At 40.5% G+C, this 23,988-nt stretch overlaps 1 protein-coding gene across 7 annotated transcripts in view; it reads right to left on the reverse strand.

The window, feature by feature from the left end:
- The window catches only part of LOC117155449 (dystrophin, isoforms A/C/F/G/H), a 437,811-nt gene that overhangs the window by 88,929 nt on the left and 324,894 nt on the right, over positions 1–23,988 (reverse strand). For all 7 annotated transcript variants that reach the window (XM_033331460.2, XM_033331413.2, XM_033331467.2 and 4 more), the window contains one exon: positions 9,914–10,086. In XM_033331460.2, the coding sequence (XP_033187351.2) occupies positions 9,914–10,086 (173 nt within the window). The remainder of the gene's footprint in view (positions 1–9,913; positions 10,087–23,988) is intronic.

The raw sequence follows: 23,988 nt of genomic DNA on the forward strand, positions 1-23,988 counted from the left end.
CTTTTGTCGGTTCTTTCACCGCTTTTGTTCCGATATGCAATACACAGTGTGGACACAGATTCTAAACTCGCGTCACGTTATGCGTAACTTTAACGTTCATTGTTCTCTAAATAGATATAAGTTTTCATAACAGATATCATTTTTCCATATGAATATACAAAGCTGTTCAAAAGTCCTGATTTTCTGCACGTTACTATTTGAGTCGGGATACTCGAAAACTAATTTCCTTGAAATAACAAGCTACGTAATTTGCTTTGTAATTAGCTAAATTCGAATACGACCAATATTTTATCGGTTACTCGAAACGTATTCTTATTTTTGATATCTTTTCTCGTTCGTTTCAAAGTACACGATATTTCCCGATGTTTTCTCCATCGCACTAAAGATTGACAGTGTCTCGTAAAATACAACAGGTTCGATAATTCAAGCGCAAATTTCAAGATCGAATTTTAAGACGTCGAAGCTTACGCGACTCGAACCTTGCTATAGCTTTCGTTATCGATTTCCACCGGTAAATATCGTTGAACCAGCAGCAAGGAACCTCGAGATCTTATCATTAACCGACTAACTCATCGTTCTCTTTTTTCCAATCTTTCTCTCGCAGTTCGTACGAAAGAATGCGACGAACCAACAAACGCAGAGAAACTCTGATTGCAAGGGAATCGAGACGAAACACAACTGCTTCGTAACGAAGCTTGGAACGATCGCTTCCGGCACGGATGGAAGTCGAGCTTCTGGAAAAGTCGCGACGTTCCCATGCGAGAACAATTCCCGAGCAACGAGCTGCCGCGTAGAGACGGCATTAAAAGAAACGCAGTGAACAGGCCTTTGAAGTCTTTTCCACGGCGAGATACGAACGTAAAAGCGACGTTGCACGATGCTTCGCGTCGTTCTCGTCCTCGTGTGTTCCGTCAGTTTCGATGATTCGACGCGCCGGCGCCTAGACACTCGACATACGTGAACGCGCGAGTGCGCTAATCGCGCCGCGAGTAATGGCGCTGGGACGCGAGAACCTCTCAGTATCTGTAATTATTCCTCCCGATTCATGTACTCGAATAACAACCGTGACTCTCCTTTGCTGCCTCTCAGGTTTCATAGCGTTTCCGTGTTTGCAGAAGATACTCTTCTATCTCGCTGTTTCTCTTCCTGGATTTGGCGAACGAGGTTTTTCACTATTTCAGCTGGTTCCCGATGGAGAGATGTTTGTCGTGTCGTGTCGGTGATTTTTTTTTTAGTGTTTTTGAACTGCTAATGTGCAAATTTTACAATGTACTATACGTAAACACGTTCTTTCTCCTTTCATGGTAACGACGTTAATGGAGAATGTTGCGAACAGTTTCGGATTTCTTTGTACCCGACTGACTAATTTACTTTCTGTAAATAATTTACGACGTAATTATGATCGATTGATCATAGAACAAGGCAGATAAACAGAGAACTAATCTCTTGTCTCATAATATCGAGTCACACTCGTGACAAATCACCACAAAACAACGTTGTCTTGATTACAAATCTCCTTTCAGTTTACAAAATAGCCGAATCGTTAAAACGAAGTTACACAGAGTGAGCCGGTAATTCGTAACGCTACAGAGGATTTATTATTTCCTATGACATCGAGACTTTATCAAACAAGTTGTTATCGATCAACTTCGAAGTAGCCGACAGAAGCGAATAGAAACATCTTATATCACGACCAAACGAATGGACTCTGTCAACCGGTGGCACGTGCGGCAGACAAATTTTCTCATCCAGTCATTCCCCGAAAGGTTCCAATTTTCACGTACAAATTCTCGACTAGTTCGGGTCGACTGTTTTTTTCGAGCGTCGATTCGAACGGTTTGGTGCACGAAGTTCGAAAATAGAAAATAAAAAAAGAGAAGAATGAGAGAGGCAGAGGGAGAGAGCAGCGGCCCCGGATGTTGAACAAGTCCGAAAAGTCCGCGTATCCGACTGCCGGATGCAGCTCCTGCCCTTTTCGCGTGCGTGCCACGGTAACTAATTGCTGGCGCTATTGATTTTACCTGCTACCGGTATCTTGTTTGCGCGAAATCCGTCCCTGGCCGAGCGCAACGCAACGAAAAGTCGCCGATTTTTATCTCGGCCACGCTTCCCCCGTTATAAATCTCTGTCTGTTATCGAGAGAGTGAATTAGAGGGGCGTGCGGCGAAGAATGAAGTTTCTGCGATTTTTATTCCACCTGGAGATCTATACGCGTTGATACAGAGGGTGGTATAATTTATTTCGGCGACGATGGAACCGGTCATTGGTCGTGTTTCTTTGTTCTCTGTTCGTTTATCGACTGTATCAAAATAGAAGGAGAGAAAGAATAGTTAATCGAAGTACAGTGACCTAAAGATCGTTATTTATACATATATTTATCGGAAGTATTATTGAATATATTACGCGTTATACAGAAGGTTTCGTTTGGCATACGATAGGACCATCGTGAAACAAATACGAAAATGTACATAGATGTTACAAAATATTTCTAGCAGACATACACTTCATGGTGAGAAAATTATTGTTATCGAGTATATATTTGCAGCGAATATCTTGTAACTTTTATACACATGTAATATAAAAAAAGGGGGTATACGCTTGGTCTATCATATATTTAAATTCGAGTTTTCTCGGGATAGTATAAGTTGTAAATTTAAGGTATAAACTAAGAATCGTAAGAGTGCTGGGGAAGAGAGAAAGAGAGAGAGAGAGAGAGAGAGTGTAAGTAAGAGTATATGCCTTGGTCACGTCAAAGCTAAATGAGTAAAGGAGTGGGGGAAGGGTGCGAGGGTCGAGGGTCAGCATTTTTTGACCTGGGGGTTGTTCTTGCATTGGGTATTGCTTGTTAAAATAAAACTAAACTTCACTTCAAATAGAACATCCTTTCTCGTCCTTACTCTAGACTATTTAGATACTACACACATTTTCGGACTGTGGGATAATCTAATGACAATTCAAAGAATTTTCTATAACATACGTAATATGTTTATAAAAACGTTTAATGGCAAGTGTTCAAATACTTTTGTGAGTTACTGTATATATATATAGCGGAGTATTGGAAAGTCTCAAATATCAAACACGCGGTTATAATCAAAACGTATTAACGTAAAAGCGAAACGGGATTTCTCGATGGTTGACGAGTCGTTCTATAAAAGAAGAAAGACGAAAGGGACCGGGGTTACCAATTCTTTGTTTGTTCGCAGCAATGTAGTTTACCCCCGAATTTACCCTCCCTTTCACTTCGCTGAACCAGCAAACCTTCACGAAATACTGGAGTTTCGCTACAAGAGAGGAGAAGGATTGTGTAATTCGTACGGCAAACAACAGCGGCAGGCAGCTGTTGCACACATCGGGCAAAAAGATTACGATGTCTGCGAGGAAAAGCTGTTGCCGGCGAAATTAAACCTGACTGTTCTTTAAATGGAAATCGAACGGTTGTTCTTTATCGATTAAATACCATTCTTTCTACCAAACACGCGTCAAATTTTACGAATTCATGCAATTTCAAAATCCTTATACGAGGTATAATATAACAAATCACGAAACAATTTGAAAGATAAATCTGCAAAATCTATACAACGTGTCGACGAAAGTATTCGATCGCTTACCGCAGAATCTTTTCATGTGTGCGGTATATGAAACTTTTTGAAATTCCACTGCTAAAATTTGCAACCAATTTGAAAATGTATATAGAAGTTCCAAACCATTTACTGCAAACATACGCTTAGTAAACAATCGATATACAGCAGGAAAATTTGCATAAATATTGGTGCCTATTAATATACCGAATAATTAACTAATACAGTGATTATTGAAATATTTTGCTCATGTTTACGATTCAAAATGCTTGCAATAAATATTTTGTAACATCTATATAGTTTCCGATCGCTTTCAAAAGCCAATACATATAATGTTTTTTTATATCCGTAAGAAATTGCTACGAGTGTCCAAATACATTCTCGAACCACTGTATCTTGCAAGAAGCAGAAATAGTTGGCTGTAATATCCTGCGACTTAATCAGAAAACCGGCAACAGGCAGCGGTGAAAAACATCGAACCGATAGATGTATTTTTTGGTACAGTATCGAGAATCCAGCGCGACATTCTATTAAAAAGCCAATCCCTGCGATCGACGAAGCTGGACAAAGGCGAGAGAGGGCAGACATTCGGTTGTCGACTGGTTCTCTCTCTTTCTCAGCATCGGTGGCCGGTTGTTCGGAAAGTTTCGCCGGCGATATAACATATCAGAGGTATCGGTGTTCCCGACCCCGTTCAAACCGGTGCCAGAAACGATCGTTGGTCGAATTATCAGGATCAGCATTTCCAACGGTATTTGTGGTCTGATTGCGGACTGGCAACCGCGTTGAAACCGTGCTGGAACGACGATTCACAAGCAAGAAAGAGAGATAGATAGAGAGAGAGAGAGAGAGAGAGAGCTACAAAAATTCGAAGGTTACCACCGGTAAATATGGCGGACGATTCAAAGAGAAGAAAAGGGATTAAAAGGAGAGAGCGAGAGGGAGAAAAAGATCGAAAAGATCGGCGAAATCAGAGGAAGAAGACGAGAAGCAGGGCCGAAAGGATGGAAAGAGGAGGGGACCAAGCTTCCGTTCGCAGCTTTCGTTGCTCCGTACCCTCCCCCACGAATACGCTCTCCCCTCCGGTAATCAAGCACCGCGAGCTTGAGCTCGGACTAATTAATGGAGACTGATTGCTCGACTCTATCCGGGTTAACCCGCTGCTGACTTCGCTTTATCGGTGCTACTTAAATTTTCGAGTCATTCCCCCTGAACCACGGAACGATTCCAGCCTTTTCTGCGAACACTTTGAGCCTCCGGAGAGGATTGAAATTAATCCTCTTGGAGTGGAGTGAGTGAGTGAGTGAGTGAGATGGAGAGAGAGAGAGAGAGAGAGAGAGAGAGAGAGAGAAAGAGTGAATCCTATCCCGTTATCGGGATCCTGCATGAAACTTCTCTGTCTCTTCTTCGCCGTCGACGGCTGTAAATTATATGTAAAAGAACCGAGGATTGAATAATTTTTTCTTTCTACTATAAATTTCCGCGAGTTTTTAACTGGGGATGATTGAAGAATCCTTGCTTAAAAAGTAAATTTGCAAATTGTATGGGTTAAGGTGGTGCGTACGTTGGACATCGAGCCATGAAATATTAAACGAGCCTTAAATGAATTTGATTGATATTCTACTGATCTTCCAATAGATCTACTGCTTCATATTTCATGGAACAATTATTTTACAGAGAGATGTTTCCGGCTAATAGACGGATCTCGAAAGTACTATTCAGAGATTGCTTCCTTACTTGCTTTCGTAAGAGCCTGAAATATTGGTGCTTCTATCAAACAGGAATAATAAACTTCAGCAGAGTTGTAGCCTCTCAAAGTAAACAGTTCAAAAACGGCAACAACTTTCAGAATCGTCCGATATTAAACCGAGTCGTCGTCTAATATCGTCGTAGAGTACACAGTCTCAAATGATATCAATAAGCAACCTCCTACGGTATTCTTTAATAAAGTACAAACGTTTGTAAACCGGTTTCATTCCCGGTAAATCGTCATGACGATGCAACAGCCGGTTTCCATCTAAGCAAAAATCAACCTTCCGCCCGGTTACCGCTGTCCAAACAGAAACGGAGAGGGAGATATCTTTATTAAAGTTGACGAACGACGCAAGATTGAAACGCGAAACTGTTATGTACCACGGACGGTTGTCGAAAACCAAGATGACTCGTAACTTTCCTCTCTTGGTTGTCTCAGTATGCCGAGAAATTTCCCTTCGGCTGGCCACCGTCAAAGCGTTTAACTTGCGTCGAAAATTTCCGTCACCGCGCCGCGAATTCGCATAGTTCGTCCGGCTAGGCGAAAGTTTACCGAGAACCACCGTCTCGAAAGCTGGAACGAACGCGACGTCATCAAGTTGCCGCGACTGGAAATCCGATTATGTGCACCCGTAGCAAACGTGTCGTCGAAATTCCCTAGTGAAAAGAGCATTTTCTTCGTCGTTTTCTCCGCTCGTTCCCACTGTAAATACGATACGTGTAATCGAGTCTGTGAAAGATATCGAATGAGAAAAGTCTAGAAACACCGTTAGTCACAGCTCTTCAAACGCTTCGATACATTCGTCAGCTAAAAGCACGATCAACGGAGAAGCTAAACAACCATCTGCAGCAGACCACAGCCAACTTCAAATTAGAAAAGTGCCAACTTGGCACTTAATCAAGATCACACGCACTATCGAACGAAGAGATTCCAATCGGGTTTCAGAAAAATTTTCGCGAGATTCCTCAGAGTATTGGACAGATCGGAACAAATCTCGAAGGTCGTATTTTGATTCGAAGATGCATTCAGTCTCGGTACAACAGTAACAACAGCTAAGCATCTCTTTTTTAGTGAAAAATTTCCCTCGATAAAACATCCGGAACCTGAAAAACGCGGGTTTGAAGAAGTCACTTTCTTCTCTCTATCGCCTCGATCGATCGCAAGGATCCATTTTATACTTCGCTACGAAAGCGATGGCAACTCGTGCGTGGCATATCCGATGCATGCGACAGAAACAGGGATTCGCAATTTCCACCGATAAAGATTTCAATATGGGTACAGAGGTAATCCACGAACGTAGTACACGATGGCGATCGACGGCAAGAAGATTCCATCTGGAAACTCCTTGCAACGAAACTGCTTCCGCAAGGAAGATGTGCGAACTTTTCTACGAGGAAAATCCAAGGAGGATTTATAATAAACTGGCTGATGCAAATCAAGCGCCAGCCGGTTCACGGATTCAGGTCGGGATTCGCGTTTTTTAAACGGGCGCGGCTTTTGCAGACGATAAAAATGGGAAATTGATTAAGCGAAACGGGAATAATAAATGGACATTGACTTTAGAATTTTCTTGCTCGCGCTTTGTCTTTTTCTCTCGCTCTTTTCCTAGTTACGCGTTTCAGGTCACCGTGGCAATTTTTCATCGACGAATTTCAAAAGAACTAGCAACGCTCTCTTTTCATCTTTTCCTCCAGAATTGAAAGATGAATGGAGTTTTTCACCGGCGAACGTTGAAAAAACAGCGCCCCGGTAATTTTTCACCTACGAATTTCACAAACTAGCGAACGCTTCACTGTGCTTCTATTTTTGTCTTCGGAAGATGGGCGCTGAGTACGCGGTTGGTAAACACGGAAACGCAGAGTATTTAAGCCCCGATGAAATTTTTGGAATCAAATATATTTCGTCCTACCTCCACGCCGTTAAAAAAGATAATGGTTTTGCCATTGAAACAATAAACAATTATAAATAATCGAGACTGTATATCTACTATTGTAAAATATAAAATAATATCTGAACGAACAAACTGCTAACATTGTAATATTAGTATCTAGCAAAAATGATAAAAAGTCGCGAATTATGGACGATGGAGCAAAGAGACGCAGGTGAATAGTATTGAAATAATGAAAAACAAAGTTCCATTTGTATCGCAAATAAAAAACAGAATCGCTGATTATTAGAACAGAAACAAAAGAGGAGAAATTATCGGTCCTTGTACAGAATGGGTTGAAGTTCTTAAATACGAAACTCTCATCCGATCGCTTCCTTCGGATAACGCAACAGAATATTAATTCTACTAACCGAATCCCAAATGCTGATTCGGAGAACTCAAATTACCATGTAACAAACGTAAACCCTGATTGTAATCCGGGCACGCATCGAGCATCGACCGACTAAAATCAATATGCTCCTTAATAATCCAACCTGGTTGGAGTCGGTGCGATCGGAGCAGAGGTTTTGCGATGTCAAAGCAGCGTCGCGGCTTCGTAGTTTCACGGAGAATCCCGTGAGAGTTTCTCATCACAACGCATCGATAGGGATGGAACCGAGGCCAGGTCGAACGTCAAAGATCCAGAGGGTAGGGGCGAAACGGTAGCTCTTTCGTCGCTACAATTTCTGCTTACGTATTACCGCGACGCATAACTGCTACGTTATCAAAGGAGAATGGCGCTCGGAGAATTTCCGGCTTCATAGTTAACCTACTGCGTGCGCACGGCCACTGACCCGGTGCGCCCGGCTTTGGAAATCTTTGGAATTGTTCGCGCGTCAAAAGCCATTGTTCCGGCAATGTTGTCACGAGAATAATTCTCGGTTCGTTGTCACGCGGATTTACGAATTCTTTTTAAGATTTTCAACCCTTTTTTTCCCGCCGTTCCGTCATTGTTGTCGTTCCTCGGCGTTAATCGCGTTAATCGCTGTTTCAAAATATGCATTTAAGCGTGTATACATTGTCTCATACAACGTGCGTTATCTTTTCTCTCGCGTTTTCCCTTTCTCCGTATTAGCAAGGTACATTGTTCCTCCCTTTTCTTCCTTTTAGGCTCTTTTTTCTCGTTTTAGTTTGCGTCGAATGATGCCGGTTAAACGTCAACCTCTGTTTCAAGCACAAAAATTGAAGGATATTAAGGCAGGCGTGGATTTCGTTGACGTTGATGGTATTTTTCCACGTTATCTTTTTCCTATTTGTCGCGAGCAAAACTGGAAACTGCAAATACACGCGCACAATTGGAAATACCCTGCGCGTTTCCAAGTTCCTCTGTAGCATTTTTGCACCGGCGATTTTCCTAACTCGACCGTTCACATTCCACGGCCGTCGCGAGAACAGTTTGACATTGGTTTAATGCGTTTTTCAAATATTCAACGGATTAATAAATCGATCGGCACGCGAAATGGAATCTGAAATCAAGTTTTCGGAAGTAAACGGCTCGTCCAGTAGGGAGCGAAAAACAGAAACGAATAAAAAATATCAAACGAGACAAAGGTAGAAAAAAATCGCGTTCGTGTTGTTTCGATCCCAGACGAAAAATTTCCACGTGGCAACGAAGGAAAGTGCATTGGCTCGCAAATTTGTTTCCGCCATTTTCGTGCGTTCGTTCTCGCGTCAATATGACACGTGCATCTTTTTGGATTTACTTTTTAACCGACGACCTTGCTCACCGCGAACGTATTAAAACATCCGAGAAGAAAATGTCAAACGAAATGACACGAGAAAACTTTACATACAAGCGATCGAATAAGTACAGAGGCATAGTTAATGCAACGTTTAACATGCTATCAGTTGTATCCTGCGGAAAAAACACATTGATCCGAAAAGAAAATTGCGGCAACGGACAATTCGACCAATTCGATACAATTCGCCAATCTAATAGCCAGCAGGAGTACGCTAAAACCCGATAATATTTTCAGATCAAAGTCAATCTCTTTCTTCTTTTTTCCTTCACATTTCATCTTACTCCAACCTTTGTCTCACGTTACACCAATTACTTCTTCTTCCTATTTCGTCTTTCGTTTTCGCGCGCTTCCTTCTCTATACACTACTCTTTTTCATCTTCTTTTCCACGTTATTCTCTGCTCGTTACACACCACCGCTCCCCAATCCTCTTCTCCTCATATAACGCGTCATTCACTTTCTTTTTCACTCTATATATTTTTCAAGCTTCTATTTTCCTTAAATCTCGGTTCGCCACTTTCCCACATTTTTCCTCCAAGCACCCTCCGTCCTTTTTTTTCACCAGACCGATAACCCAACTCTTGGCCGTCGCGTTTCAACTTATCCCCCGTATAATTCATTCTTCCACGCCGCGATCTCGCGCTGAATTCTCTACGGCCACTTCTCGCCGGTGAGATACTCGGCCGCAATCAAAATGGAACGTCTGTCTCGAAACGGCGCACCTGTTACCGCTCACGGGAGCTGAAAACTTCGCCGTTCCACCTGTCATCGTTCTCACCGCGAACGCTAATTGGATTGAAAAAAGAAACGGATAATGTAGGATAGAGGAAAAACAGGAGGATGGAAGAACCATAATGGAGACAAGGGAAGAGAGTAGAAAAAGAAATGAGAAAAAGCGGTACGGTCGTCACTTACCTTATCGCCATACTCTTCGCTTTCAAGTGATGCCATCGCTGGTTCATCTCGTCCAGACGTCGTTGCAGCATAACCGCGTCATCCTGGCTGGCCAGAGAACTCAACAGCTTCCGGCCAGTACCATTCAGGGATGCGTACACGTCTCGGTGTGTCTCGATTTCCGATTGCAGGTCCTGAAACATCCAAACAAAAGGTAACGTAAATTTTTCTCTTCCAGCGTTGCTAATTTTGTATTATATAAGAACTGAATTTTTAATGATTAATGTCAATCCTCAATTAGTACCAATGGGTTTTAGTGTCAGACGATGTACAACGAAGAGCATAGGTTAAATATTACGTAGAATTTTAGTACGTTTTTCGTTACAGTTTATATTGTGCGTTGTAGGCGACGAAGGCTATCGATAAGATTTCTAATACAATTAAAAATAAATAATTCAATATTAATTCAAATTATTGTAGTCACCATGATCCAATGATGCCAATTGAGAATTGTTTTTATTCTCTTTATTCGTAAATATTAATTTAGTAAAATTAGCGAGAACTATCGCTCCTATTCCACTAAATTGAACGTTTGTTTAATTTAATACGTTTCTACGATCAGTATTGTCGTATATATCAGTATTGTATGTTTGGTTTCTGTAATAAATTAAGTTGCGCCTATGAAAAGGACAACGCTTCCCAAACCCAAATAAATTTTTCCATTTCTCGTATTCTCGTGACGAAAAACAGAAGTGGCAAAAATGTCGATCGACGCGTTACTCGTACAAACTAATCAAAACTGTGCAGGATTGAACTGGGATACGGAACTTTAAACAGAGACATTGTAACCAACTGTAATACAAGCGAAAAGCGTAACTTCATAGCGTGGCGTATACAGAAGCGTTAAGAACAAACAATATATAAAATAAAAAGCGATCGATACAAATTACCGTGTACGATGAAATTTACGATCGTTGCGTAATCATCGCGCAAGCTAATTTTGCCACTAGTTAAAATATCTCGTGATCAACGAACGATGTTATTATCGAAGAAACATTCCATGTCAGCGTGAAATATTCGACGTAGAAAATTTCAAGAATTCGCGCAATATTGCCCTGGGATTTTCTCGACGGGAGAGTACCCTGTGGAAAGTATACGCCGAAAATAGGGGGAAAAGAGAACAGTGTTTCGTCATCGTGATGACGTGAATTGCGGCGAACGCTTGGCCAGAAGTGATTTATGCCGGGTTCCCCATGTACGTCCAAGCTTTGGGTCCACAGTTGACGTGCGCCGATGAAAATAAATCGAGGTCGATGCAAGTGAATTAAGAAATATTCGTTGCCCCGCGCTCTATATACTCCACGCAATTTCCACAGGTAGCAGGATCCGAACAGGAAAATTTTCGTTCAAAATCAAACGTAAAACATGGTTTCGTTTCTGCAACTTGCTACTCGCCGTAAGCGGATTTCACATTTTTCCATTCCTTTCTCGTGCATCGTAAAATCGATGCAGATGCAATCGGTGATTTAGTAGAAACACTGTTTTATGGAAATTTATTTATGGATACTGTGTATATATTGGTATTTACAGCGAAAGATGTATAGCCTCTCTCTGTTTTGGAATTTAAATTTATATGGTTTATGTAAAGGCTAAATTCTAAAAAGTAAAAAAGTATGGCGTCACATTGAAGCACTTACTGTTAAATTGTACATGCGTTTTGCCAAATTGTATCTATACTAAATTGCATAATGCGTACCGTACTAAATCGCAACTGTAACTACCTGCTACTAAATTGCGACTGTAACTACATGTTACTAAATTGTACATGTTGTACATTTACAGTTTAATAAATTTAGTAGTATCTAGTTAGTTAATTTAGATCCTTCAAAATAACGGAACATCCTTTCGCTTTTTACAATTTATCGTTCGTATAAATACTATACGAATGATTGGTTGTACCATAAAAGTGTCGAGGAAATATTCTTACGGCGAATATCCACGATTCAAATAGAAACTAGCGACGAGACTAGCTTTAAGGGATGATCATCCAACTACTGTACAATTCCGTTAAAGCCGACTGTCGAAAAGAAACCGTATGAATCATCCAAACGTTCTAACCGTGCAATTTTAAACTACCCTCGAAATCCTACGAACCTCCCCATTCACAATCATCCCCTTCACAATGAATTCTCCATTCGCTGTGAAGGTATAGTTCGCCAAAAACCACCCCTAACGCACAATGAAATCTGTCGTAAGAAATGATTAAACAGACGGAATGTCATCCTGTGACGATCAGACATTCAGGTCACAGCGGAGTTAAGAAGAATCGGTGAATATCCAAAAGCCTAAGAGAGGGTATTTTCGTTGGAAAAGAAAGCCACTCGTATGTTCCATCCTGTTGGCGAATTTTCTCCACTACGGGGGATGCGGACAATAATTCAATAGCCTTTCTTCTCGGGCCACGGATGTTAACTTCTATAATTCAAACAAGTACAGATTGAAAGTCGTTCCGGAATTGAATGCACGCTGTTTTCCGTTTCGCATCTCCGTTTTGCGACTCTACTAGTTTACTGTAGATAGATGATAAATAAGTTATAAATGAATAGTTAACCAGCGAAGAGTTTGATTAAAAGATGACCTCGCGTTCTAAATAATAGACTGAGCATTTCTACGAGTTTATGGGGAAATTTGAAAATGCGAAATATATAAATATTTGAATATGCAGAAATACGTAAAATATCTAAAGCGTAGTATTCTCTATGATATTTAATAGGTAAAAAAATTTCCTATCTTGGTTTTTTTTTTTTAAATTATATTCAAAAAATATGAACTTGCATAAAATAATTGGCAATCTATGAAGTAATCGGTGATTTCTGGGCTACTGCGAGTTCTAAAACGAGGGTCCCCTGAGTTTCACTGAAGTCTCCAGTTAGAAAAGCCAAAACTATTGGAATTCAGGAATTCCATGGAAGAGATATTTTTTCCAAACACGAATCTCTCTTGAATCAACGCAGTTGACGCGTGTAAAGGTTGCATCATAAAACGTAGACGATTCCATGGCAGAGAATGTACCGAGAGTGATGCACAGCTCCGGCGGAATTTATGTGGGCGATAACACTTTCGGAGAACCGACTGTTCGCCATTTCAGATGGAAAACGTTGGCTCGCAAATTGTTAGTTTGTAAAAGGTATTTGAATTTTTTACGATCGCCATTGTATCATCTAATGAAATATCGTTCACGCTGGAAATGTTTGAAAAATCCTATCGTTCCTTTTGATATTTCTTTTAAAAGATTGCACAATAAAATGATAAAAAGGTTGATTTAAACGAATTATGGAATAAAAAGTATCGACAGTCGTAAAAATAACAAGATATCTGGAATTGATTGGTATGGTGGAACAGCTGCTGCATGGCTTTTTTATCGCTCCTACGTGTTCGACGCGGTAAAGTTGCGTCCACAATTTACGGTACAACCTGTACACCGGAGAGGAAGAGCGGCAAACATAGATGGCAAATATTGTGGTACACGATGTGCAGCGGTGCAAGGAACTTGTTTCAAAAGCGTCGGGGTACATCCATCAAAACGCTTTTCGTCAGAGTGCTGGTCGAAAGTGCGAATCGGTGACGTTTAATTGGAACACCAGATATCTGAACGATGAAGTTTGATAGCTGTGGTTGGATTAATCGTCGGCCGAGTATACGCCAACGTTCACACACGTTGAAAATTCTCCATTTTATTATACTGCGTTGTTTTTTGTATTACCGTAGAAATGTAGTATGTGTGAAACGATAGAAAAATTGTTATGTCTTTGTCCAGTCGTGAACGTAAACAACGAGTAATCTTATTCTTCTATTATCCGTATATGTATGCAGAAAATGCAAAAAGCGATCGATTGCCTGATCAACGTCCAATCTCATTCGCTGATCCAGCTCGAATTGCTGTACTTGGGAAAAGTGAAATTTGCACGCTATACTTTCTTTACAACGTGGGATAATTCTCTACGATAATGTTCAATTTCGCAGAAAAGAGTTTAGAGAAGAAAGCTAACACTTTTCTGCTGTTTGCCAATCAAGTATCACATCGTAGGATACCGATCGATCTCGAAGAGGCTGGAGGATACGATACGCCGTCTTAACGGCGCACTTTCAATGCAGATTAAATTTTCCGAGTAATGGGTGAGTATAAAGTGACCCCGGTGAACCGATGCAAAGAAGAAAGAAGCGTTTAGAAGAAATTCGATGGGTAGATGGGCTGGAAAAAACGCAAAATGTAAAGGGTTTTTAGCCAGTCGACGGCGCTCGTGCTTCTTATCGGACCAACCGCCCTGCAATTACGCAAATAGCGCGTTATCGATGGCGCGTCATGAACGATAAAATCGCTCCATTTCTCCTCCGCCTGTCCTTTTTCCTTTCGTTCTCTACAACTTTAGTTTTCGCGAAAATATAGAAGGAAGGACTCGGAAGATTTTCGCTGGTGATTTTATCCTTCGTTTAAACTCATATATACAGGAAATTAATTGTCGAGACGCTTGATAATGAAGTTCACGTGAAAGTCTAGATGTACGGAGTATTCCGTGCGACACCGTTGAAAACGCAGCAGAATACTTCGTCACGTTCCAATATCGTTTCAATATCGTAATATTCTTGTAATACTCTAGAGGCCAGTGTGACGATTCGTAGAACTGAAGAAGGTTTCGCGATATTGTTGCAAATTTTTAATTACTCCGAGGGTTACGCGAAAGCTTCGTAACAATTTTCACATTGCTCAGAAATTTCTGTGAATATGGATTTTTAATTCATCGCGTTCCAAGTTCCTTTTTACAAAGCTACAAAATGGTATATACATATATATAGTTAAGAATGTAAAATTAAAAAAAGAATGTTTTTACAGCTTATTCTCTTTGCCAATATCACGTGTTTAATAGACCGTTCTTTATGCGTCCAACTAGTTTTGCAATCTGCGTATTTTACAGTTTCAAATATTCCATAAATGCAAAATATCGGCAGTATAGCGATTAAAAAATTACGAGTCACAAAATGACCCGGCTGCTCGATTATCTCAGTGACGATCCGCGCAAACATCGGTAATTAAATCAATTTCGCGTGCGTTTGTATGGCCACGATTCAATTAGAGCGGCGAATCCTTACGCTCGAATCGAAGTGCAGGTTTGCCCGCGGCGAAGCGAGAAGCATATTACCTGTTCCCATGCCAAGGACGTAATATTACGTCTGGGAGGCGAGATCGCTTTATTGCCTGGTGTTGCGGCTCCTGATAATATTTCGAACACATGGCGTACACACGTAATTGCCAAAGGAAAACACGGTTACGCGGCCGCCTCGCGAATAATATCCACGTTCCATCAATCATCGAACGCGAAACACGTAACGAGCCGAGATATTCCGAGCCGCGACGAGACAAACGACTTCCTTCGTTAATTACGCTATTTACGATCGGCTGACGACGCTTCAAATTCTTTCACGTAGCACCTAACACGTTTAAACAATGTTGTTTTATCGCTATATCATCCTGCAGTGCGTATGACTTAAGTGCGTCGACTTAAATCAAACGAAAGAGGAAACTGCTGTGATCGAGTCTATAAAAATTTGTTATTATTACTCTCGTCCTGCGAGGGTAAATTTAATATCTTGCTTGTCTCGCACAATGATTTATTAAGCAATAACGCTTGCGAATCGACAAGAGGTAGATCGTACAGAGAAACAGAGTTTTAAAAAGTCCTGCTTAGACTTTAAGCGACATAGACCTTCATGGTCAGACAACTTCTCAAAAGAATTTATTAATATCAGATATAATTTCGCTTATAAAATATTCCTTCTTTTAAGTTATTAGCAAACGTGTTACCGCAGGAGAAAATTGAATAAACAAATTTCGCTAATAATATTATTTTAGTTACGCCTGGTGACTTCATCGATGGCGGTTGTGATTCGAATTACCAACGTCCTTTTGTTCGTTTAATTCAGACAATGTACTGTATATTAATTGTAGTCATATCAAAGCATAATTCTCTTTCAGGTTTCTAATTTCTAGACCGTTCATCTAAATTTCATTCATATACGTCCAATTTTCGTGACATTTTCAGCAAACTCCATACATATTCCGTATTAACGTTCTGCGGCTACTCAAGCTGGATAATCGAATTCAAACCAGAGGTCTGTAAACAAAATTCGCGTCGCAATACTCTCCGTAAATCCCTGTCAAATTTTCCAGCCGGATTCCAGGATTCCAGCCTTGCCGAACCTCAATTTCCACTGTCAACTGTTTAGCATTGCTAGCTCTCTGCGACGTGGCTTCCGCCGATGCTACCCGTTCGTCTTTTCGTTGTGTCGTTCACAGGAATTTTCTTCCTTTTTACTCTAATTCCAGCAATTTCGAACATCAATCTATGCGCAGACGAGCAATACGACGTCGCGCAGTGGTCCACGGTTAAAGATTAACCGTGAAAGTTTCGTGAAACTTCAATGATTTCTGAACTAACGCGTTTTATTATCTACTTGCAATTTTCTACCCCTAAGGATCGAGTTTACTTCTCACCATTATTTCATTTATCTCTCCTTCGATTCTTCCAAGATCTTTAGTTTTAATCTCCATCGTTCCTGTAGAATACGTTCCAATCGACAATGCAGATTTTATCGTCTTCACCATCAACTAATATCCCGTGCAAGTTTGATAGCGTATTCCTATCCTCGGCGATATTCTTTTATACGCACGATAAACGTTTCAATTGCACGGTTATTAAATAGTTTCGATTAATTTCATTGTAGCTTGACAAAACGGACGAGCAACGCGACATCGTAGTAAAAATCGTGGAAAATCGCTATGAAATTGAACAAAATTCTATTTCTAACGGTGCACGCGAATATGCAATCCCGTTATCGAAAATGTAAAAGCGGCTAAAAGCTTCGCGCCGTTGCTATAATATGGCAACGACGTCGTGCAGTTTATCCGCGTCAATTCTCTAAAATTTAATCGATCCCATTGGGCACGATGAAAATTTTACATGATACGAAGACGAGCCATTCCGTCGGAAACGACGGAGGGTCGAGCATAATTCAAAGGGGCTTCGTCTTTCGAAGCGGCCTGTTCCACGTGACGTATTTAATCGGCAGTGTCAAGCTTAATCAATGTCTGACACTTAGGCGGTCGGTGACGTGCACGCTGGCGAGGATTTCTAACGGGGAATTGCCGATTACCCGTCGGTATACCGAGATTCCTCGACTGTTCCGCCAGTTGAGAGAGCTCCTTCCCTTGGAGGCGTTACTCCGCAGGGACAAAGCCGGCGAATTTACGTGATCTATGGACGAGACGACCTAAACGGCATTCACATAGTGCCGTGCAACCTTCTTAGCGGTTTGTCACGTCGCGTCGTTGAATGATTTTGCGCGGAAGTTTTGCGAATCGTTAATAAATCGTCGTTTCATTATTTTATGACTGTCGCTATCGCGAGATACCTTTCTCTTATTACAATAATAAGCGTAATGATTATAATGATACGATGTTGCTTTGCCGGTTATAAATGTTAGGATGCATAATGGCTATATTTATGCAGAACATCTAACTTTTACTTTCTTTGATATTGTACGTATATTATTATATAATGCGCGTATGATGGGAACGAAGTAACAGGTTTGTTGCAAGATAATTGGCGAATAAGAGCAACGTTCCAATGCCTATGATCGATAATGTATTAATTTTTCGACATCGATTAAGCACACCGTCAATCTCTTGTAGTCCAAAACACGTAATAACATTGAACTCGATATTCTATTTCACTCGATACTTCATAGTTGTAACGTGTAAATCATGTTATCTCTTGTTAGAAATGGATTCGATAAAGATACGTGCTACGTAACATAAATGTATCATCGATTGTAAAAATATCGAGTATGAATCGGTTGGAATCAAATTCCAAATGCTGTTCGGACTGCAAAGGATCGAGTGTGCCCCCTGTCGGTTTTCAACATTTTTTTTTTTCCAGTTTCGTACATGTAGTTGTAGTAGCAAAATGGTTCTTCGAAATCACCGGTGAAATTGAAAACTTTGCGCCACTTTCGAATGGTTGGCTCTTTGATCAGATTAGTAGATCGAAAGTTTCGAATGGAAATGGAGTGTGTTCAGCAAGCGATGGAACTAATACTGGATATACTTCTCTATCGAATTGTTCATCGTTCCATTTGGATTTCGTTTTCCAATTGTTTTCCCAGTGATTCATACCTTTTTTCATTTAATCACCGACGCGGCTTCGCAAAAATGACTGAATTCGCCGCTTTTTTTTCCGAAACCCGCTGAGAGGATCGTTTCTCTCTACACGAGATCGCAAACAAACCTTATTGAGAAAAAATATTTTTCTGTTAATTGCCCTAGCTATTGCTGACTCGAAGGTAGATTCTCGTATCCACGTCATCGTCTACGATGATTCTATAGTACACACAAAAAAAAAAAAAAAAAAAAAATAAACAAATTCTGCAATTCTACTTTGTTATTTATACATTTTACTGTTTCGTTCTACATCGGAAAAAGAAAATCAATAAACAAGCTTTTTTTTTTATCATCGATTAGATTCTGTTCACCGGAGAGACTGAAGCAATTTTTTGGATCTAATAATTTCTTCACTTAGGAGTTCCCTGTCTGTTTATCTGTCATTTCATTTCTCCTCAAAATAAATTATATAATATTTACATCTATAGAAACTAAAACGAACGATTTAAGAGTTGCAACGTTGCATAAATGGCTGACTACGATATAACAGAGATATTCTTTTTTAAATCTCTCAAGCTACCTATTTCGAATAACATGTGAACCGCAAGATAAACCAAAGATAATCACTGCTCGTCTCAAACGTATCGTCGTGAACGATCAAACATAGGCGTTTACCTGTTCGAAGAGATGCAGTTCTGCCAGCAGCATGTAGGAAATGTAGATATACCGTGCGTCGTCCGGTTTCTGCTTGCCACGTGCTCCCCGAGGGAGGTTCCCCTGAAGGGTGGCACGCCCCCCGGGCCAGGTGCCCCCTTTGCGCACACTATCACGATAATCCACCGTAATTACGTACCCGGAAGTTCCACCCTCATCACCCCAACTGTCCAACCCTCTCCTCCAACGTTCCACGTCCTTTACCTGTTCACTCTCTTCGATTTCGACGTTTCGACACTCGATAAATACACGCACGGATTTCCGCCGCTGTCCTCGCACATCCTCCTGCGTCCTCTTTCGTTCCACCACACTGTGCCAGGCATTTTTCTCTCTCGTAATTCTCACCCTCTCACCCACGCACTCCGTTTGGCGACTAACGCGCTTGTTTTCACCGTGATCGACGCAGCAGCTGTATGCAAATGCCACGGCATTTGCTCGAATTATCGATCACTGATTAAACGTTGCACACGGATCTTGTCTGAACGGGTGTCGCGTGATACGTGCGTGCATTTCATACGGCTGACCGATAGCCGTGCAACAGAAAAATCCAGGAACACGTGTCGCGATTTATCGGCAAACAACATTTTAAACAGCCGCGCTAATGAGCACTCGGAACGCTTTGCCTCCAGTTTTTGTCAATAATCGGCGTTTCCATTGGTTGTCGTCGATGGTAGGAGATTGGGTGCCGAGTTGAACGTTCGTCGAACATTGCACAAGTTACGAAGAAAAATTCGCGGACGAATTTGAAGACGAAGAAATTGTATGTACGTCTCGCTGCACTTAATTGTGACTGGGTGTAAACGCGAAAGAAGAAAGAAAAATAATAGTACTCTGATGGGACTGATTTCAGTTTTGTAAATTTACGCGTTTAACGAAGCGGAAGTTTGGATCGTATTAATTAATTTATTCAGGGACGACGATTTTCTGAGAAGTTTTAGTCGCACGCTGAAATGCTGGACATTTCGAGTGTATAGTTATTATTCTTTATTTTGTTTTCAGTCACTTTTAAAGGTCTTGTTTAAGTTTTTCTTTTTTTTTACTAGTTTTCACTTAAGCGGTAAATACAATTTTCAGTTGAGTTTGGTTCGAACAATCAAGGTTCCATCCGTTTTTATCCAAAAGGAAACTCTTAGCTCATACAAGTGCTATCAAATACATCACAACGTCAAGAGCACATCGACTCCATTGTTAGAGAAAATCCAATTCCTTGGAGAAAAATTGGCTTCTTTATCCCCAGATGGATCAAACAAACGATTGCCAATTACACGAACGTTATTCAGTTTCTTATAGGAAACTATCTATTTTATAAACAGTAACATGTCTTTTCCGTTCCAATTATTATTGATTCTTAGATTTCAGACTAGAAATCTAAAGAATAAAGAAAATTCCAACTATGAAAAAGTCAGCGAGACAATGCGCTCCAATTCTAACAGCGTAATTTCCCACTTACGACCTAACGATCTCCTCATAAAAATTTCTATTACTTTCTAGATTTCGCCATGTTACCGAATTAAAAGACAGAAAGAATTTTAACTACAGAAGCTGAACAGGAAAATCAACCGCAAGTCGAGCTACGTAATTTTCCATTCATAACGTCAATTACCAACTATCTAACAGTCATTTTGACCCGTGTGAAGCACAGGTACATATAGAGAGGTACAAAAGCCATCGATTTCAGCCGGAGAAACGATTAGTTCTTGCAGGATTCGAATAGGACGCATCGTGTCAGGCACACGTCCTGGCCATTGTTACGTGGAATCCAATTCCTCGAAGAAAAATTATCCCTTTATCCCAGAAGGGGTTGAACAAACGGCGCTCGAAAGAGGGTTGAGCACTCTCTATCTTGTTACGAAATCAATGACGCGTGTCCACCTCCTTTCTCGAAGCGAGAGCTGGATAAAATGTGGCCTCGAGAATGGAATAGGGGCGCATTCTGTCGGATTAGAAAGCGAGCCATCTTCCTGGACCCGATTGGAACGAGGCTGTGAGACTCTGGTGGCGATCAAAATAAAATATACGAGACGCGGAATCGGGCTACGGGGATGAATAATGCATCGAACGAACAGCTTGTGGTAAGTAACGAGGCGGATTTGTAAAACATCAGGCCTCAACCCTGTCACCACATCCCCGATGAACCGCAAATAATTTAGCTACGTTTCACGCGGTAGTCGACAGAAACGAATTCCACTGATTTTCTTCTTTCCTTATCGAGCAGGATCCCTCGCTATCGAAAATGTATGACGGAGGATTCTTTTACTAATTAATTTTTTTAATTAATGGACAAGAGCATTTTGATATCATACATGTGATAAAAGTAATTGCAAGTTGACGAGCAATAGGGAAAAAGTAAGAAAAAGTAAAAGGTATAACAAACCACTAAAGTCAAGCGTATAATGCTTTTATGACGATTAGTAGTCATCGATTACGATGAGATATCGTCGAAAGTATAGCTTTACATAATAATCGAAGTTCGTGACTTGAATTAGAAAACATACGAAGTTTTCTTCGCGAGAATGATGGAGATTTGAAAAATAATTTGATTGGTTGAAGATTTTTCCGAAGTGTCGATACAAAGGATTGGTAATTTTTGAAGTATTTTTCTCATTTAGAATCGTTTCTTTTCTTTAAACCGTTTTGATACTTATAAGTAGATTTAATCCGAGATAAATGAGCAGGATAACGAGTCTGAATAAAATATACGATATTCGAAAGATAAATCTTGATTTTTCTCTTCGTTCGAATGATTCCATCTTATTGTCCGTTCTAACACTTTCGTAAACCTGAATCTTTGTCTTTTCGAATCTTCTTATCTTCGTCGAGAAGATAAAACCAAGTGGAATTAAAAAAGAAGAAACGAATATTCGCGTGAAATATAAATCTATTCATAGAAAATTTTTCGAGACTCCTTTCGTCGTTTATGAAACTCCATTATCCCTTGGAGAATTGCACCGTTGGCATTGGGAAACGCGAGACAATAACTCGATCCGAGATTAGCGCGTCGTTTCGCTTCGAAATCGAATATTATTTCTTGAAACGAAGTTCCCGACGGCTCGTGGGAATTTTCAGAAGCATAAGGTGCGTTCCCCTTTAGATTGATAACAATTTCCAGCGAATGAAATGCAAAGTGAATGTCGTACTTGCAAACGAGTTCGAAGGGAGTCCCGTCGTCACTTTTTCGCCTCACGCGGACTCAACGAGGGAAAAAGTCTCTTTCTGGAGGACGAAAAGAACGAAAAGTTGCCGGCGAATAACTCGAGTTCTAGGGTCTTCAACGATGCAGATTTCTTCGTTGTTCCGACTAACTGTGACAATCACGGGAAACTCTCTGTATATTCTTCGGATAAAGTCGGATGGCAGCTTTTATGATGGATTAAAAAAATCTGTCACGAAGCAAAGAAAAGTTCGCGAAACTACCACTTCCCCGATAATTCGCAAGTTCCTCGATTCTATTTATTATTTCTTTTCTTTTCATAACTTCGATATCTTTTAGGAACAATAAGAAAGGAAGAAAAATCGAATGAAAGAAGAACGCAAGACATTATAAATGTATCAGTTTTTTCTAATCTTTACACGTCTGTGAATTCGACCAAGCGTTCCATAAGCGCCAGCTTATTGGATATTTATTTAAAAACTACGAGACATAACATAGAAACGTGTAACTCGGATCTGTTAACTTTTCTTACCGTTTCAATTTCATTAACAAAGATATTATATCTAAAATTGCAAAGTGTAAAATTGTCATAATTGGGCTTGATTTTCAATCTCCTAATTATCAGTTAACTCGGTTAATAAATTGATATCGATACGAAAGTGAGCGTGTGTTTAATCCAGATCTGTTCAATGCCTCAAACGTTAAAATATAATTTTAAAATCACGTTCCCTAAGCTTCTAAAATATTCCTCGAACATTGAAACGTAGCTGCACGATATTTTTCTCCAAATCTCAAAATAAAAATTAATTCAACATCAAAAAGATCGCCAATACGTCAGACTTTGGTTTTTCATCCGCTCGGTTGGTTTCCCCGCGACTACCAGACACGCGTCGTTCATTTTTTTCTCATCGTCGGTGGATAGGGGTTGGCAAAGCTACGGGTCGTCGACGGAACCCATTAACGGCGTCCACGGTTCGGCACTCTTTTTCCCCCCTCTGCTTTCGTCTCGATTCGTTTCGGACCCGACGAGAGGGCGAAGCCTGTCACACGAGCTTCGTCAAAAACTGAAACGAGAATCATTTCCCTTGCCCTTGTTCCCTCTGGCGGGGTAAGCAGGGACAGCAGCGGAGAAAATTTCATTTTAATATCATCTAAATGTCATGGCACCGCTGCAAACCGTACGGAAGAAGCGCCGCTGTCGTTTGTCTTCTGTCGAAAACACATGGCATAACTTTCGCGACGAGTGACTGCCAGAGAAACGAACGACAGAAAGAGCATCTCTCTTTTCGTCGAACGTTTTGACAAATAACGAAACAATTCCACGAATTTCGGTTATTACGTGCGCCGAGTTTGCGAACGTCATTTAGTTACTTGGAACGTATATGGATTAGCTTCTAATATCACAGAAGGCTACGGAAAAGAGATAATATTGGAAGGATTGTCGTTCTTTTTTTAATTTACCCTGCAATTTATTATTATCTATAGCATTGCCGTTTGACAATCGAACTTATGGAGCTAAATCGTATTTTTTTTCTTCCGAGAATCGAACATTAATCATATAATTGGACAATGAAATTGAGAAATCGACGTAAAGAGGTCGGAGGTGATCGATCGAAAGCTCGTCGACACCGAAACTAAAATTGTATTTCGTCAGAGAATCGTTTACGCTTCTATACCAAGGCAAAGTTAAGTTCAGTTTACTCTATATACATATATCAATGGTATTTCCAAAACGAATTGTAAAGATCCAAATATTTAATGTATAAAGATCTAAAGATGAAACTACACCAAGAAATTACAACACTCCTATAATCTTTTACTGCTACCATATTCTTGATAGCTCGCAATTTTCCTTCAAGTTAAACTCGATGTCAGTGAGTTAAGGCGGAACTTCATTCTAAATATTAGGAATAGACATTACGCAGGCGAAGAAGGTTTCTCACAGAACGTATTAGCTTCACTCTTGTTTCGCGAGCAGTCAACGAGAATCTTGTTCAACGTACGAGAAGATCGAGG

This window comes from Bombus vancouverensis, chromosome 7, assembly GCF_051014615.1.
Source record: "Bombus vancouverensis nearcticus chromosome 7, iyBomVanc1_principal, whole genome shotgun sequence".
In the NCBI taxonomy this organism is placed as follows: Eukaryota; Metazoa; Arthropoda; class Insecta; order Hymenoptera; family Apidae; genus Bombus; species Bombus vancouverensis.